The sequence below is a fragment of the Mustela putorius genome, unplaced genomic scaffold, assembly GCF_011764305.1.
Source record: "Mustela putorius furo isolate JIRA1106 unplaced genomic scaffold, ASM1176430v1.1 tig00003853_pilon_pilon_pilon, whole genome shotgun sequence".
Classification (NCBI taxonomy): Eukaryota; Metazoa; Chordata; class Mammalia; order Carnivora; family Mustelidae; genus Mustela; species Mustela putorius.
Window position 1 is genome coordinate 13,531,249 of NW_025422005.1, and position 18,477 is coordinate 13,549,725.

General features: G+C 49.6%; 1 protein-coding gene across 3 annotated transcripts; it reads right to left on the minus strand.

Moving 5' to 3' along the window:
• Nucleotides 1–731: 731 nt before the first annotated feature.
• Nucleotides 732–18,443, minus strand: LOC101683013 (aflatoxin B1 aldehyde reductase member 2). 3 transcript variants are annotated; one of them, XM_045063851.1, is made up of 7 exons: nucleotides 18,068–18,438; nucleotides 14,958–15,145; nucleotides 14,697–14,801; nucleotides 11,245–11,341; nucleotides 10,909–11,008; nucleotides 10,163–10,292; nucleotides 732–779 (listed from the first exon to the last, which is right to left on the minus strand). In XM_045063851.1, the coding sequence occupies exons 1-7, from the start codon at nucleotides 18,408–18,410 to the stop codon at nucleotides 765–767; spliced, it is 978 nt and encodes a 325-aa protein (XP_044919786.1). In that variant the 5' UTR covers nucleotides 18,411–18,438; the 3' UTR covers nucleotides 732–764. The 3 variants fall into 3 exon arrangements, with proteins under 3 accessions (XP_044919786.1, XP_004741643.2, XP_044919787.1); XM_004741586.2 differs by lacking the exon at nucleotides 732–779 and adding an exon at nucleotides 7,650–9,020 and having other exon boundaries at nucleotides 18,068–18,437; XM_045063852.1 differs by lacking the exons at nucleotides 732–779; nucleotides 10,163–10,292; nucleotides 10,909–11,008; nucleotides 11,245–11,341 and adding an exon at nucleotides 13,827–14,215 and having other exon boundaries at nucleotides 18,068–18,443.
• Between the last annotated feature and the right edge of the window lie 34 nt (nucleotides 18,444–18,477).

Sequence of the window (18,477 nt, forward strand, 5' to 3'; positions counted from 1 at the left end):
CCTGGGTGGCTTAGTAGGAGCATCTCCCTTTGGCTCAGGTCAGGATCCCAGGGTCCTGGAATCAAGTCCTACATCAGGCTCCTTGCTCAGCCCTGCCCTCTGCTTCACCTGATTGTGCACTCACACTCTCTCTCTTTCTCTGTGACAAATAAATAAAATCTTAAAAAAAAAAAAAAAAAAACAATAGCACACAGGAAATGGAATGAAAGGCAGTATACTGTTTTAAGTACAAGTGACCTGGTGTACTATGATTAGAAGGCAGATTGTGATAAGTTAAAAATGTAAATCATAAACCTTAGAACACCACTGAAACAATAAAACGAAGAGGAGTGGCTAAGAGGGCAATAGTGGAGGTAAACCCAAATCATAAAAACATACTGAATTAAGCCAAAAGAAGGCCAATAAATATGAAGAAAAGGAAAAAGAACGGATGAAACAAACAGAAAACAAATAGCAAGGTAGGTTTAAGCCCAATCACATCAATAATTACATTAAATACAAATGATATAAATGTTGCCATGAAATAAGCCAGAGATCGTCAGATTGGCTCAAAAAGCAAAACCCAACTATATAGGAAGTAATGAAAAACTGACTGAGATATACAAATAAAAATAGGTTAAAAGTAAAAGGATGGAAAAAGACATACCTTGGGGCGCCTGGGTGGCTCAGTGGGTTAAAGCCTCTGCCTTCAGCTCAGGTCATGATCCCAGGGGTCCTTGCTCAGTGGGGAGCCTGCTTCTCCCTCCCCTTACTTGTGTTCTCTCTCAGTCTCTCTCTTTCTGACAAATTAAACAAATAATAATCTTTTTAAAAAAATAAAATAAATAAGAGCAAAGAAGTCAGTTAATCAAAGGGACATAACAATCCTAAGTGTGTATGCATTTAATATTAGAACATCAAAATACATGAAACAAATTGTTATAATTAAAGAAGAAATAGATAAATATGCAATTTACAGTTGGAGATTTCCATACTCCTCTCAGTAACTGTGAACAGTAATTAATCATCATTGACAGAAATTCAGGAAAGAGGGGCGCCTGGCTGGGTCAGTGGGTTAAGCCTCTGCCTTCAGCTCAGGTCATGATCTCAAGGTCCTGGAATCCAGCCCCACATCGGGATCTCTGCTTGGCAGGGAGCCTGCTTCCCCCCTTCTCTCCACCTGCCTCTCTGCCTACTTCTGATCTCTGTCTGTCAAATAAATAAATAAAATCTTTAAAAGATAAAAAAGAAATTCAGTAAAGACATAAAAGACTTGAACAACACTATTAACTGACTTAAAATAATTAATAGTGAACCCAAAAAGAGAATATTTATTCTCTTCAAGTCCCCATTCACCAAGATATGCCCTTTTGGGGTTCATAAAACAAGTCTTAATAAAAGGATTCAAGCCATAAAAGTATCTCTCTGACTATAATGAAAGTAAACTAGAAGTCAATAACAGAATGATTTGTTTCTGGGGAAAAAAATCTCTAAGTCTTTAGCACTTAAATACCACTTCTAAACAATCCATGGACCAATGAAGTAATCGCCAGGGCAATTAGAATATATTTTGAACCAAATGAAAGTAGAAATATGATGTATCAAATTTTCTGAGATATAAAGTAAAACTAAGATGGAAATTTATAGTAACATAAGGACATATTATAAAAGAAGAAATTTCTCAAATCAATGATCTAAGCTTCCACTTTAAGAGGGCACCTGGGTGGCTCAGATGGTTAAGCATCTGCCTTCAGCTCGGGTCGTGATCTTGGGGCACTGGAATCGAGCCCCACATTGAGAATCCTTGCTCATTGGGGAGTCTAATTCTCCCTCTCCCTCTCCTACTATCTCTGTTTGTGCTCTCTCACTGTCTCTGTCAAATAAATAAATAAAATCTTTAAAAAAAGAAAAAGAAAAAGAAAAGAAACAAGAGAAACAAGAACCAATTAAACCTAAAGTTAGGACAGAAATAATATAGCTAAAAGCCAAAATAAATGGCATGTGAAACAAAATCAAAAAACAAAAACAAAAACAAAACCTGAAGAAAGTTCTTTGACAAGATTAATAAAATTAGTAAACTTCTAGCTAGACTGATCAGGAATAAAAGATACATATTACCTTCATCAGAAACAGAAAAAGAGACGTTGGGGCACCTGGGTGGCTCAGTGGGTTAAAGCCTTTGCCTTAGGCTTAGGTCATGATCCTGGGATTCTGGGATCGAGCCTCGTGTTGGGCTCTCTGTTCAGTGGGGATCCTGCTTCTCCCTCTCTCTGCCTGCCTCTCTGCCTACTTGTGATCTCTGTCTGTCAAATAAATAAATAAAATCTTTAAAAAAAAAAAAAGAAGAAGAGACATCACTACAAATTTTACAATGAGATTGTAACACACAAAGAAAGCTGCACAGTCATGCTAGGTCACACATAAATGACCAATTGAATTACAATTTACCCTATAGTAGACATTTGAACTAGCCTATCACCTTGGTCAGAATTGGCGCCCAAAAGGCAGGGCCCACACTCCTTGGTAGCTAGGGAGACGTATGTGCACTCTACTGATTGGATATCTCCACCTGACCCGACTCATCCCTGTATTTGGGCTGTTATTTCCACCTGATCTGACCCACCCTTGTGTTTGGGCTTTGTCACCTGGGACCGGTTTCCCGGACTTGCTTTTAAGTTCCCCGGGAGGGCCGGGCAGCATCAATTTAAGTTTTACTGCATAAACAACAAAATGGCTGTTCAACCAAGGTGGGGCCACTCTGGCTAAATTGGCCCTTACAATAGCCATTAACCTGAGCAATGAGTGAGGGTTTCTCCTGCATCTATTAGGAAGAACAGTCAGAGAGAGTCAAGAGTCCCCTTCGTCTGGGAGGGCCTGTTTCCTCCAGCAACCTGGGTTTCCTTGGAGGAGGCCTTTTTAGAGAATGAGCATCTGTATGTCAGGAGGTAGTTTTACGAGCCAAACATGTTCTGCAAGAGGCCCTTAGGTCTGGGTCCTGATTTAGAGCCCCGAAAGCCTGGATGGACCTAGGGTGCTTCTATTCGCCCTGTTTCCCGCAGAGAGATCTGACAGATCCCACTGAGGCCGGCAGTGTTACAGGAGATCAGTCCTTTCCTATGTTTTGCAAACTGAATTGTTTCCACTGGGTTAAAAAGCATCCCAAGTCCCTGGGGAGTGAAGAAGCCTACAGAGGCCACGTTCCCACAAAAGTAAAGAAGGTCCATTACCAAAATCCCCTGACTCTGGGATGGGGTCCCATGCAGCCTTTGTCAGTGTTTCTGTGTGTCAAAAGTGACCAGAGGTGTCCCTCAAACAAAAAAATCACTATTGGGACGCCTGGGTGGCTCAGTTGGTTAAGCAGCTGCCTTCGGCTCAGGTCATGATCCCAGCGTCCTGGGATCGAGTCCCACATCGGGCTCCTTGCTCGGCAGGGAGTCTGCTTCTTCCTCTGCCTCTGCCTGCCTCTCTGTCTGCCTGTGTTCACTCGCTCTCTCTGACAAATAAAAAAATCTTAAAAAAAAAAAAATCACTACTGATCACCATCCTGCCTCACCATAAAGACATTCCTGCCATAAAAGTCCCCATAGGAGGGATGCTGGTGGCCCTCCGTTTCCCCATCGCACCCTAGGCTACAGATGGGTGCCTGATAAAGGGACTGAAACACGTGCCATGCTGCCTTATACCCTGGAAACCAGGTTACCCCCTACCATTTTTAACTCATGGAGAGCATTAGGAGAGTTTTACAAGGGAAATTACCCAATTTTGTAATTCAACTAGTTACTAGAGAACAGTGATGGAAAGCAGTAAAGATAGAAATCCACCATGGTTCTTTTTTTTTTTTTTTTAAAGATTTATTTATTTATTTATTTATCAGAGAGAGAGGGGGGGGCAGAGAGCAAGCACAGGCAGACAGAGAGGCAGGCAGAGGCAGAGGGAGAAGCCGGTTCCCTGCCGAGCAAGGAGCCCGATGTGGGACTCGATCCCAGGACGCTGGGATCATGACCTGAGCCGAAGGCAGCCGCTCAACCAACTGAGCCACCCAGGCGTCCCAGAAATCCACCATGGTTCTAAGCAACATTCCAACACACGTGGTCCTTACAGCCAACTTCCCTAGAAAATGGTTCCCAGCTGGGCTTTATTTAGTTCAATTGGGTCCTGGTTTTGGCCAGCTCCCAGTGGAAGTCCTGCAGCCAGAAGTGGCTAGACCAGGGATGTAAAGGGTTGATATTAGATCAATCAGGAGGAAACCTCACATGTTGTCTTAAGATTGGAACCATCCTGGTGATTTAGTTGGCTGTCCTGTGCCCAAGGCTGATGACTCTGTATAAGGACAGGAGTAAAGAGAGAGCATCGAGTTTCTGGATGCTCTGAATGAGCATCTGAAATGCTCATTCTGAAATGAAATTCAGAAATTTCATTTCTGAATGAAACTCGAGTTTCATTCGAGTTTACATGCCAGCCAGGGTACTAACTTCCAGCCGAAAGGCAGGCTTTCTCCTCCCCGCAGAGTAGCCACAGGCTAGAGGGTTGTGGCCTGAGCAGTCGGCATGAAAGTGTCCCAATAAGACCATACTCCTTGGGCGCCTGGGTGGCTCAGTGGTTAAGCCACTGCCTTCGGCTCGGGTCATGATCTCAGGGTCCTGGGATCGAGTCCCGCATCGGGCTCTCTGCTCAGCGGGGAGCCTGCTTTCTCCTCTCTCTCTCTCTCTCTCTGCCTGCCTCTCTGCCTACTTGTGATTTCTCTCTGTCAAATAAATAAATAAATAAAATCTTTAAAAAAAAAAAAAAAAAAAAAGACCATACTCCTTGAAGAGCTCCCGAAATGAGAATAAAGGATGAGGAGAGAAAGTACCCACTAAGTTTGCATTGAAGGTCAGAGTCCAGATGAAAAGACTCAAAGCCCCACATTTGGGCACCATGTGGTGTGGTTTTGGAATATAGGTGAGGTTCAGTGCAGTGAGGTCCAGAACTGATGACCAAGAAAGAATCTTGAGACGTCTTTGGTGCAAAATGGTGGTTTTATTAAAGCATGGGGACAGGACCCGGGGGGGGGGGCAGAAAGAGCTGTTGTCCCAGAGTTGTGAGGGGTGGCTGACTATATACTATGGGGTTGGGGAAGGTAAGGGAAAAGGGAAGTTTTCAAAAGAATTCTCATAGGCTAGGGAGGATCTACAAGATACTGGAGGCCTTGCCATTGTCAAGTCAAGGTTGGTTTCCCCTCCAGGAAAGCCATAATGCTAAGGGAGTTGGGAGCTTTGGAGCACCTGGGTGGTTTAGTCAGTTAAGTGTCTGCCTTCAGCTTGGCTCATGATCCCAGGGTCCTGGGATCGAGCCCTTTGTCTGGCTCCCTACTCAGTGGAGAGTCTGTTTCTCCCTCTTTCCTTCCCCCTGCTTGTGCTCTCTTTCTCTCTCTCTCTCAAATAAATAAATAAATAAATAAATAAATAAAAGACAGTTGGGAGATTCTTGGAAGAATGTCACACGCATCCCTCCTGTGGGGTTGGGGGGAGTGGTGGTTGCAAGTCTTAGTCTGTGCATTGTCCTCAGCTAGCCTTCTGTTCCCTCATCAAAGCAACGAGGGTCGAGCCCCCTGATGTGAACTAATGTCCTAATAAGAAGTACAGGAGACTAGCGCTCTCTCTCCACCGGGTGAGGGTAGACAGCAAACAGGCAGCTGCCTCTACAACACGAAGAGAGTGCTCACAGACACTGAATACACCGCTGGCTCTTGATCTTGGATACTTCAGCCTCCAAAAACTGTGAGAAACAAATATTTGTTGTTTTATTTTTTTTTTTTAAGATTTTATTTATTTATTTATTTGACAGAGAGAAATCACAAGTAGAAGGAGAGGCAGGCAGAGAGAGAGAGAGAAGCAGGCTCCCTGCTGAGCAGAGAGCCCGATGCGGGACTCGATCTCAGGACTCTGAGATCATGACCTGAGCCGAAGGCAGCGGCTTAATGCACTGAGCCACCCAGGCGCCCAATATTTGTTGTTTTAAGCCCCCCAGTCTGTGGTGTTTTGTTACAGCAGCCAGGAGAGACTAAGACAGTCGGCATGAGCGTCTTGAAATGATCGCCATTGTCTGGAGATGATGACTGACCTTGGGCAAAGTAGAAAGTCCAGCTGATTTTTTTTTTTAAAGATTTATTTATTTATGAGAGAGAGAGAGGGACAGAGAGAGAACACAAATGACAGGAGGGGCAGAAGGAGAGAATCTTCAAGTAGATTCCCCACCAAACATGGGCCCAATCTCAGGACTCATGAGACCATGACCAAAGCTGAAACCAAGAGTTGGACACTTACCTGACTGAACCACCTGGGTGACCCCAAAAGGTCCATTTTCTTAGCACTATGACACTTCACTTTTTAAATTTTTTTTAAAAAGATTATATTTATTTATATGTCAGAGAGAGAGAGAGGTCACAAGTAGGCGGGGGGGGGGGAGCAGGCTTCCCGCCGAGCAGAGAGCCCGATTCGGGGCTCGATCCCAGGACCCTGAGATCATGCCCTGAGCTGGAGGCAGAGGCTTAACCCACTGAGCCACCCAGGTGCCCCTTAAATTGGGTTTTCTATCTTTCACCATTGAGTTGTAAGAGTTTTTAATATATTGTAGGTAGAAGTTTCTTATGAGATATGTGATTTGCAAAATATTTTCCCCATTCTGTAGGTCACTTTTTCACTTTTTAAAAAAGATTTTATTTATTTGTCAGAGAGAGAGAGAGCACAAGCAGTGGGAGAAGCAAGCTCCCCACCAAACAAGGAGCCCAATGTGGGACTCAATCCTAGGACCCTGGCTGGCATCAGGACCTAAGCTGAAGGTAGATGCTTAACTGACTGAACCACCCAGGCACCCCTCACCTTTTCACTTTTTTTTTTTTTTTAAGATTTTATTTATTTATTTGACAGACAGAAATCACAAGTAGGCAGAGAGGCAGATAGAGAGAGAGAGGGGGAAGCAGGGTCCCTACTGAGCAGAAAGCCCGATGTGGAACTCGATCCCAGGACCCTGAGATCATGACCTGAGCCGAAGGCAGAGGCTTTAAACCACTGAGCCACCCAGGCACCCCGCCTTTTCACTTTCTTGATGGTATCCGTTAAAGCACACATATTTTAAAATTTGATAATGTCTAATTCTTTTTTGTCTTCTGTTGCTGGTGCTTTTGCTGTCATCAAAGAAATCACTGTCCAACCCAAGTTCATGAAGATTACTCCTGTATTTTCAGAGCTTTACAGTTTTAGCTTTTACATTAGGTCTACCATCCTCAAGTTCATCTTGTGTGAGTGTGGATGGTGTGAGGAAGGGGATCAACTTCATTCTCTTGCATGGGGATATCCAGTGGTCCCAGCTTCGCTTGTTGAAAACTGTTCTTTTCCTATTGAATTGTCTTGACACATTTCTCTAAAATCAACTGAAAGTACTATATGTACTTACTTCTGGACTCTGGGTTCTATTTCATTGATCTTTATGTCTACCTTCATGCCACTACCACACTGCCCTTATTACTGTAGCTTTTGGTAAGTTTTGAAATAAAAAATCAGAGAACTCAGTCCTCTTCTTCAAGATTATATCTATTCTGTGTCCCTTGAATTTCCATATGAATTTTAGGATTTGTTTATGAATTTGTTTTAAAAAAAAAAGATAAAACAAAAAACCAGTTGGACTTTTGATAGGGATTGCATTGAATCTTTAATCTAAATTTGGGGATTCTGTCATTTTAAGCAATTTGGTTTAGGAGAGCTAATTGTACAATGGTACCGATATCCCACCCTGCTGAGGGCATTTTATTGTGGATGAGGACAAGGGAGGGTGACTGTTTTGTAGAGAATACAATTTTGTCTGCAAGGTATCTCCCTCTAGATGGCAAATGGGACATTTGCTAGAAGAAAATAGTGCTGCTGATTGGTGCTTTGGTCTGGCATTTCCAAGCTGAGCCCCCTTCCTCACTTCCAGATAAGCAAGCCCCAAGTACTGACTTCGGCTGCTTGGCCCACACCCTAGCCTCCCACCCAGGGCTAGACGGATTTTTCTGCACTGGGAAGCAACCATCAGACCTGGGATTTTTCTTCCCCAGTGTCGGGTGCCCCTTTTGGAGTAGGGGGTTTGCCAAAGGAAATGGGGACCCTGGCTGCCCGTGCCACACTCCACCTCCAACAGCAGGTGACCCAGGGAAAGGCTGAGAGTCCGATGGACAAGAGGGAGACAGGAATCTCTCACCAGGACAAGAGTAAAGCCACTGCTGAACTGGAGAGTCTGTTAAAAATGTCACGCTGCATCTCAGGAGGTGCCAGGAGCAGCTTAGGAGGTTTTGGCCCCAGGGATTCTAGTTCTAAGTGCCTCTATTTCCTGAGGTGATTCTGAATAAGAAAAAATACACTTCAGGGTGCACAGCCTGCTTGTCTGCCCCTGTGCAGAGCCGAGCAAGGGCCACCTCAGCCCTGCTGTTGACAGCTCAGGCTGGATTCAGGACAGAAGGCGGGAGAGAGCCTCCTGAGGGCAGCGTGTGCTCTACCCTGGCCCTCGGAGACTCCAGCTCATGGTTCTGCCCTGATGGCAGGAAGCCCCCAGGTAGGAAGAAAACAGGCAGCAGAAAGTAAAGGAGACAGGTTTGTGGGGTTTCCTTGGGGCCTAGGCCACAGCCCGGGCAAATGCCTGCTTTATTCAGACAGGAACTGCCCAAGCGGACCACAGCCCCAGCCTTTAGACTGGGAAGCGAAGGCAACTGGGAGCCGGGAGAGGGATCTAGAAAAATATCGCATCAAGTCAGACAATCAAAAAAAGACCATGTTAAATCAACTTAAGGCAGACTGGTCAGGATAGAGGATAGAAGAAGTGATGGAAAAGAGAGAAACCTTTGGCAGCTGGAGTCGGGACTGGCCCTAGCGGAAGTAGTTGGGACATTCGTGGGCGACCAGGTGCCAGGCTCGGTTGAAGGCCTGCACCACGGCCGGCTCCAGGGGCCCTTCCTCGGTCGCAGCCAAGTTCTGTGCCAGCTGCTCCACGCTGGACATGCCCAGGATGACCGCATCCCCGTGGGCGCCCTGCAAGGGGAGACAGCCAGCTGTGACTCCAGCCATATGCCCGCCCTCCCCGCCCTGCCCCTGCCGGGACCCGGGCGCGGATGTTTATTCACACTGAATAGAGTTCCATAAGGAGCCTGACGCGCTTAGTGATTTTTAGGATGTGACCCCAAACCCCGTTGTCTCTCCGCTCATCCTCAGACAGACCTGGGCTCAGAGCCCAGCTCGGCCACTCAGCTGGTACCCTGGGCTCAGTCATTCCGCCTCTCAGTGACTTGGTCTTTTCTATCCTCAGCACGGTTATAGGGAAGAGGAAGGCCAGGCACTGAGCCCAGTTTTGTGGGAAACTACTCTAGGCACGTCAAACGCTGTACGTCAGGCTGATGCAGGAGAAGGGTTTTAGCCAAACAGAGATAGGGAGCTCCAACTCCCGCCAAAGAGTGCGTGAGGATAATGAGGTTGGAGATATTTTCTAGCCCCTGCGCAGCGGTGTGAACCCATTTTCCCATCTGTAAAACTGAGGGAATGGCACTTCGTAGGGCCAGAAGAGTAACTAAGTACACGTATGTGAAGCCCTCATCCGGGGCCTGGCACTCAGACAGCAGCTCAGGACAGCGGAACAGCTGCTCCTCAGCTCTCTCACCGGGAAAAACTGCTTAGGTGGGGCTCCTGGCTGGCTCCTTCGGTGCAGCATATGACTCTCGGTCTCAGGGTTGTGAGTTCGAGCCCCACACTGGGGGTGATTACTTAAAAATAAAATCTTAAAACAAACAAAACAAACAAAAAACGGGCTCCATGCCCAACATGGGGCTTGACCTCACAACCCTGAGATCAAGAATCACATGCCGGGACACCTGGGTGGCTCAGTCAATTAAGTGTCTGCCTTTAGCTCAGGACATGATCCTGGGATCTAGTCCCGCATGGTGGGGTGGAGGGGGGGGGTCCCCTGCTCAGCCTGCTTCTCCCTCTTCCCCCTCCCTCCTGCTCGTGCTCATGCTCTCTCTCTGACAAATAACTAAATAAAGTCTTTTTACATGCTTCACTAACTGAACCAGCCAGGCGCCCCCAAATCAAATCTTGGGGCAGGCAAAAAAAAAAAGAACACATGACTCAGAAATGACCTACAGGTAATTCTGGCTCTGCCACAGGGGCAGCCGGCTCACCTGCAGCAGGGAGTGGTGGTACAGCCACCGGAGGGCGGCCGAGGTCATGCTGGGGGCGCTGCTGCCATATGCGGCCTGTAGGGCCTTCTCCACCAAGGCGATGGCCTCAAAATGATGCTCCTTCCAGAAGCTGGGCAGGTGAAGGGGGTGGCACAAGGGTTAATAACCTGAGGTCACACTAGGTATAGCCACAAAGCCAAGCACAGCAGCCGTGTGTACCCAACACCGCGGAGAGGGGGGCCCGGTGCTCTTCCAGCAGCGGGCTGGCTTGATGGGGCAGCAGAGCCACTGGGCCCAGGAGGCAGCTGCAGGGGCCTCACCAAACACCTCAAAGACATCTTTAGTCTCTTCATGAGTTCTTCAGAACTGCCTGCCCTTACTTTACCTGGTGAAGCAAAGGTAACTAGTATGGGGGGGTGGGGGGTGGGGGCAGGCCTCAGTCCCAGGCCTCCTAAGCATGGATCCAGGGCTCCCTCTTTCCTTCCTGGCAAGGGGTAAGCAGTCCTCAAGGAAGCGCCTGGCCTTGGAAGACCCAGTATAAGACCTAGGGTCGACATTTGCTCACAGAGCTCCCAAGAAAACAAGAAACCCAGCAGAGTTTGGTAATTTCTGCAGGAATCAAGAGACATGGGTCCAGACATCAGGGAAGACTTAGAAGCCCCAGGAAAACCTCCTAGAATTTCTCCAAGTCAGATAAAGGGGACCCTGCACCCCACCCATCCTGATGTAGCCCATCCCCGGCTCACCGATTCCTGTAGGTCTCAGCCCAGTTATTCCCGAAGAAGCGGCCCACGGGCTGTTTCCCGTCCTTGTCCTCATACTTGTACTTGCCGGTCAGCAGGCCCCCTGCGGGGAGACCACCATCAGAGCCATGGGCCCACCCTGCTCCCAGAGGCTGTTCTGGACTGCTGGGGGTGTTGGGGAGAACCCAGGAAGGATGGAGGCCACGGCCCAGCCTCTCTTCAAAGCCCTCCCTGCTGCCCAGACCCTGGGCCGGGCACCTCCCGTGTCAGCAAGAGGCAGAGATGGGCCAGGAATGGCCTCCCACCCCAGGGGGAGCCCCCCCGCCGAGCAGCCCTTACCAGCCAAAGGGTTGTAGGCGTAGAACCTCAGTCCAAAGTGCCTGAGGCAGGGGAAGAGCTCCGTTTCCACCTGCCGGGTGGTAGCGTTGTACATTCCCTGTGGGTAGGAGGTCGCTAGTGTCAAGGGAAGGAACCCCGCAGCTTTTTTTTTTTTAATTTAAATTCGATTAACTTCTAATGTATTACTCATTTCAGAGGTAGAGGTCAGTGACTCACCAGTGTTATATAACACCCAGTGCTCTCGACACCACAAGCCTTCCTTCATGTCCATCCCCCAGTTACCCTGCCCCCTGACCCCCACAACCCTGTTTATTTCCGTGATTAAGAGTCTCTCATGGTTCTCCATCTCTGATTTTGTCCTGTTTTATTTTTTCCTATCTTTCCCTATGATCCTTGTTTTCTTAAATTCCACATGAGTGAGGTGATACGAAATGTCTTTCTCTGATCTATTTCACTTAGCAAAATATCCTCTAGTCCATCCACTTTGTTGCAAATGGCAAGATTCCATTTTTTTTTTCCAATGGCTGCATAGTATTCCGTTGTATATACATCACATCTTCCTTATCCATTCATCTGTTGATGGACATCTGGGCTCTTCCCGTAGTTTGGCTATTGTGGAGATTGTGGCTATAAACATTCAGGCGCACGTGCCCCTTTGGATCACTACATTTGTATCTTTTTTTTTTTTTTAAAGATTTTATTTATTTGACAGAGAGAGATCACAAGTAGGCAGAGAGGCAGGCAGAGAGAGAGGGAGGTAGGCTCCCCGCTGAGCAGAGAGCCCGATGCAGGCCTCGATCCCAGGACTCTGGGATCATGACCTGAGCTGAAGGCAGAGGCTTTAACCCACTGAGCCACCCAGGTGCCCCACTACATTTGTATCTGTGGGGTAAACAGTAGTGCTATTGCTGGGTCGTAGGGTAGCTCTATTTTCAACTTTTTTTTTTTTAAATTTTTAAATTTATTTGACAGACAGAGATCACAGTAGGCAGAGAGGGAGGCAGGGACAAAGAGAGTGGAAGAAGTAGGTTCCCCGCTGAACAGAGATCCCGATGTGGGGCTCGATCCCAGGACCCTGGGATCATGACCTGAGCCGAAGGCAGAGGCTTAACCCACTGAGCCACCCAGGCACCCCTATTTTCAACTTTTTGAGGAACTTCCATGTTGTTTTCCAGAGTGGCTGCACCAGCTTGCATTCCCACCAACAGTGTAGGAGGGTTCCCCTTTCTCCGCATCCTCACCTACACCTATCATTTCCTGAGTTGTTAATTTTAGCCAATCTGACTGGTGTGAGGTGGTATCTCACTGTGGTTTCGATTTGTATTTCTCTGATGGCGAGTGATGGGGAACACTTTTTCATGTGTCTGCTGGCCATCTGGATGTCTTCTTTGCAGAAATGTCTGCTCCTGTCTTCTGCCCATTTCTTGATTGGATTATTTGTTCTTTGGGTGCTGAGTTTGATAAGCTCTTTATAGATTTTGGATACTAGCCCTTTATCTGCTAAGACATTTGCAAATATCTTCTCCCATTCTGTCAGTTGCCTTTTGGTTTTGCTGTTTCCTTTGCTGTGCAAAAGCTTTTTATCTTGACAAAGTCCCAATGGTTCATTTCTGCCTTTGTTTCCCTTGCCTTTGGAGACAGTGTCTACAAAGAAATTGCTGTGGCCAAGGTCACAGAGGTTGCTGCCTGTGTTCTCCTCTAGGATTTGGATAGATTCCTATCTCACATTTGGGTCTTTTATCCATTTGGAGTCTATTTTTGTGTGTGGTGTAAAGAAACGGTCTAGTTTCATTCTTCTGCATGTGGCTATCCTTTTATTTATTTTTTTAAAGATTTATTTATTGGGGCGCCTGGGTGGCTCAGTTGGTTAAGCAGCTGCCTTTGGCTCAGGTCATGATCACAGGGTCCTGGGATCAAGTCCTACATGGGGTTCCTTGCTCAGCAGGGAGCCTGCTTCTCCCAGTTTGTGCTCTCTCTCTCTGACAAATAAATAAATAAAATCTTAAAAAAAAAAAAAAAATCTTATCTATTTATTAGAGAGAAAGAGAGTACATATGTGAGCAGGAGGGTGAAGGGCAGAGGGAGAGGGAGAAACTCAAGCAGACTTCATGCTGAGCGCGGACCTTAATGTCACACCAAAATCAGACCTGAGTCAAAACCAGGAGTTAGGGCGCCTGGGTGGCTCAGGGGGTTAAGCCTCTGCCTTCGGCTCAGTTCATGATCTTAGGGTCCTGGAATCGAGCCCCGCATCGGGCTCCCTGTTCAGTAGGGAGCCTACTTCCCCCTCTCTCTCTGCCTGCCTCTCTACTTATGATCTCTCTCACTCTGTCAAATAAATAAATAAAATCTTAAAAAAAAAAAATAGGAGGAGGCACCTGGGTGGCTCAGTGGGTTAAAGCCGCTGCCTTCGGCTCAGGTCATGATCTCGGGGTCCTGGGATAGAGCCCCACATTGGGCTCTCTGCTTGGCGGGAAGCCTGCTCCCCCCCCGCCCCCCGCTCTCTGCCTGCCTCTCTGCCTACTTGTGATCTCTGTCTGTCAAATAAATAAATAAAATCTTAAATAAAAAAAAAAAAAGGAGGAGATCTTGCCTTTTGTCACGGTAGGGAAGGACCTAGAGTATGCTAAGAGAAATAAGCCAAAGAAAGAAAAATACTGCATGGTTTAACTTACACGTGGAATCTAAAAACAGAACAAATGAAAAAACAAAAAAGCAGAAACAGACCCATATACACAGAGAACAAGCTGCCAGTTGTCGGGAGGAAGGAGTTGGGGGTTGGGCCAAAAGGGAGCACGGGCAGTGGCAGGTACAGGTTTCCAGTTACAGATGGAGTAAGGCGCAGGGGTGAAAGGTAGAGCAGAGGGACCAGAGAAGACGGCATCGGCATCCTAACAGCCTGCATGTTGCCTACGGGTGGCCACACTTGTGGGGAGCAGAGCATCGCACAGACTAATACGTCACACACCTGAAACTAATATAACACTGTGTCACTACACTTCAGTCACAGAGATACACCCGCACAGAAAGAAGACAGCCGATCACGAGAGAGGAGGGTTCTGTGATCACAGCAGGGGCTCAAAAATCCTTGTATCCGTCTGGGTACTGGAGGCTCCTCTGGGACATCGGGAAAGGCTTCCAGGGGACGAGCCCGCTAAGTGAGCCCTGAGCACTCACCCCTTCCCGGGAGAAGGGGAAGGCTGGTCCAGGCTCAGGCCCACAGTCAGGGAGCAGGAAGGAAGGGCCTGAGCAGCACCTGCGGGCAGGAAGGGGAGCCAGGCCCAGAGCCAGCAGCTGCCTGCTGGCCAAGCTGAGGAGCTCGCATGTCATCCCCACGGCCCCTGGGAGCCATCCACAGGCTGCCATGGAGAGGGCACAGGAGGCAGTGAGAGGGGCTGGAGAACCGCGCATCAGCAGCAGCCCCGCAGTCAGGCCCCCGCGGCCAAGGCCCTCACCTGGTACACAGTGGGCAGGATCCAGCCGTTGTTCCTGCAGAGGGTGCAGATCTCGGCCACCTCCCAGGAGGCATAGTTGGAGAGGCCAAGCTCCACGAACTTGCCCTACAGGGGAGAGACCTCAGTCAGAACCCACCGCGGCCCAGGACACTGCAAAGGGGAGACGGGGGTGGGGACCCTGGGAGTGGGTTCTGTCCCCGGCCCTACTCTGGGATTACCCTAGTGCCTCCACTCTCCTGGAGGCTCGGGGGCTGGCCTCACCTCCTGGTGCAGCTGGTGGCAGGCACGCAGCGTCTCCTCCACGGGGGTGTCGTGGTCTGGGGCGTGTAGGTAGAAGAGGTCTACCCGGGGGCACTGCAGCCGTTTCAGGGACGTCTCCAGCTGGGCCCGGACACTGTCAGGCTTCAGCGACTTCCCTTCCCAGGGATTGGCCTTGGTAGCGATTTTCACTTTGAGGGGAGCGTGCAATGGTTAGGAGGCTTATTAGATGACCCTGTCTAAATTATTTCAGTTCTCTGAGCCTCAGTTCTCTCATCTGTAAAATGGGGGTATAGCAACAGAACTGTCCTCACAGGGAGATCATGAGCATTAAATAGGTAAGTTCTCAATGTCCACCGCGGTTACAATCACTAGTAGTAGTTACTGAGCCAGGGCTTGCCGGGAGACACACCTGCTCCCTCCACTCAAGGAGCTCACAGACTAAAGGTGAAGTTGTGTAAAACAGAGGAAGGCCCCCAGTGTTAAAGAAGCCCAGCACAGAGGGTGTGGCCATCTTGGAAAGACCAGGGAAGGCACCCTGTGGGGATACCCTGGGAGCTGAGTCTCTAAGAATGAGACCCTGCCAATAGCGAAGGGTAGGAAGCATATTCCCGAGCCTGGGAAAATGGGCAGAGTCAGAACGGCACACACACAGTATGTGAGGCCCATCTCTGCAATTTGGAGTTTTAAGAGTGTCGACTCCGGGCCTGGGCTGGGAACAGGGGGACAGGTGGCAGACCTAACTGCTAACACTTTTCTCAAATCCCATCAACCAAAGTCAGCTATGTTTCCTGTGTGTGTGTTCAGGAGGGAACTTGAGGGGGCAGGCCTGGGAACAGGGAGGCAAGAGGCTATGGCGAGAATTCTGCTAAGATGCAGCAGCCCCCGAGGGCGCCTCGGGCACAGATCCACCTGAGAGACAGGTACAATGTCAAAGGAGCAGAAGCTGGGCTCCCTACCCTGCCCCTTCTGACTCAGAGAAGCGTGCGCATGCGCACGACCCACCCACAGCCCCCAGGAGAAGGAAACCGTGTTCTGCCAAGCAAGCGGCTCATTTTGTCAGGACTGTGCACTTTTCCCAGGCGGCAAAGGCAACTCAGCAGGTCAGAGGGGAGGCACATGACCCCTTGGGATGCGGGAGAGAACCAGTCCCACGGCTTCTTGTGCACACTTTCTCCATGTTCCCCCAGTTCTCAAATCCTCTGCACTCTGGGTGTGAACTTTGCCTCCAGTCCAACCTGCGGACTTTGGCTCAGTCCGCAGAGAGGGCTGGAGGAGAAAAACCGAGTCAGAAACAAAATCTCCATTATTCAGGAGGGGGGCAGCTGGGTTCACTAGAAAGCATGGGTCTGACAGCTTCCTCCACATCTACCAAGCTCCAAATCTGAGGAGGACCCACAGGTGGGTTCTGCACAAGAGCCGGGAGAGGCGGAAAGGAAGAAGCAGCGGACGGTAGTAACGGTGAACATTTACTGGGCCCACAGATGTGGGAGACAAAAGGCAAAAGAAAAAATAAAATTTCCTGACATGCCCTTGAAACAGGCAGAGGGACATGCCTCTAGGAACTCAGTCGCCTCGATGCTAATACTTTGCTAAAGGCAAGAGGTAATCTTAGTCTGACCACTTCCCTCCTTTCTCCAGGATCCTGTAAGCCTACTTTAACATATAAAAAATCCTTTAGAAACTTCTCCTTTATCTCTACCCCCGCAAGACATGTCGGTAATGATCCTCCAGGCATATGACTGACCGATACACATCTGAAGGGCCTTGTGACTGAGTTTTTACTAACGGTAATAAATGAACTTTTCCTTTTTTTTTTTTTTTTAAGATTTATTTTATTTATTTTAGGGGGAAGAAACTGAGGGAGGAGAGAATCTTAAACAGAATCCGCACTGAGCACAGAGTCCAACATGAGAGCTCAAGGAACCAACCGACTTAACCAACTGTGCCACCCAGGTGCCCCATGACCTCTTCCCAGCAATAGCTAGCCCCCTCAAGGTCCTGGAAACCTTGTTTCCAAAATACCCTGGAGGCTTGTGCTGTCCCAAACACCTTCCCAACTTGAAAGAATATAATCAGTCACCCATCACAACCCCAGTGGTATTCTTTCTGCGCACCAGGCCTGTCCCCAGGCTTTGATAAAAGCATCGTTTTGCATGGAAGAAGTCTCAAGAATCACAAGAATTCTTTCCTTGCCGTTGGCTCCAAACCCCCTTTTCCTATATTGCTACCACGTGCCAGGCATTTCCAAGGGCATCAGGCTAATGAGGGACAGTCCCTGTCCTGCACTGATATCCTCCACTCAAGCTGCACCTGGGTACTGGCGGTCCCTGCACGCACCAGAGGCTGCATTTCCAAACCTGGTCTGCATAGCCCTGCCCTCAGCTTTGATGCAGCTGTCTCCCATTCTCTTCACCGCGAACTTGGTTCTTTAAGGCCCAGCTCCAGTGTTCTCTGAACCTTCTCTCACACCTCTTCCTGATCCCTTAATCCCTCCAAAGTGTTTCCTCTTCTTCCTCGTTAGACTCTAAGCTCCCTGTGGTTGGGGTGGACCCACTCTCCCTCTTAGAGCCCCATAACAAACCTCCCCACTCCATACCACCCCGATCCCCTAGCTCGTTCGTGACCTAGTTGCAGGTCCCTCTGGGAGCCAGGTACTGCCAGCTGAACAGAGCAAAGTCTACGGACTGATGAAAGGCCAGGATGAGAAGAGGGTACTCAGGGAGCCATGGGGAGAGGGGCGATTTGGGGGCACCTGACAGGGTTGGAGGGGGTACTGCATAGCTCTGGGGACCGCTGCCGCAGAGAGGTGCCCCAAGAAGCAAGGCGGGGAGGAAACGAAGGACTAGACCAGCCTCGCGGTAAGACTAGGGGGCGGGGGGCGGTTCCTGACTGCGACTCCCAGAGGAAAGAGAAGGGGAGGGAAAGGAGGTCAGGACAAAGATCTGTCTGTCTGTCCGGGGCGACACGTGCATGGGGCCTGAGGAGCAGGTGGGAGGGGTCCGCGGGGCAGTCAGCGCCCCGCAGGGGCCGAAACCGTTGGTCGTGACGGCGGCCAGGCCACGGCTGGGGTCGGGTGGGCGCCGCACCGTGCAGGGGGAGATAGGGGTTACCTCTGCAGTCGCCGCCGCCCAGCCCGAGGCCCAGGCCGCCCAGAATGCTCTCGGACTGGCCGTCGCAGTACATGAAGGCCGTGTCCAGCTCTGTGTGGCCGCGCTCCAGGAAGGCGCGCACGGCCGCGGCGCTGGCGGGCACGTCCATGCGGCGCCCCATCTCCATGGTGCCCAGCACAGTGGCGGGCCGGACCGGGGCCCCGGAAGCGGCTCGCGGCGGCGACAGCGGCCGGGACATGGTGGCGGCGGCGGTAGCGGCAGCGGCGCGAAGCTCGGGCGCCGGGGAACCGCGGGTGCAGCGCACCGCTGCCCCGGCCACTGCTCGAGACAAGGCGCTTAGCATGAGGTCTGCGCCTGCGCCCTGGGGCGCCTCAAGTCCCGCCCACCCCGCCGCGGGGGTGGAGCCGGGA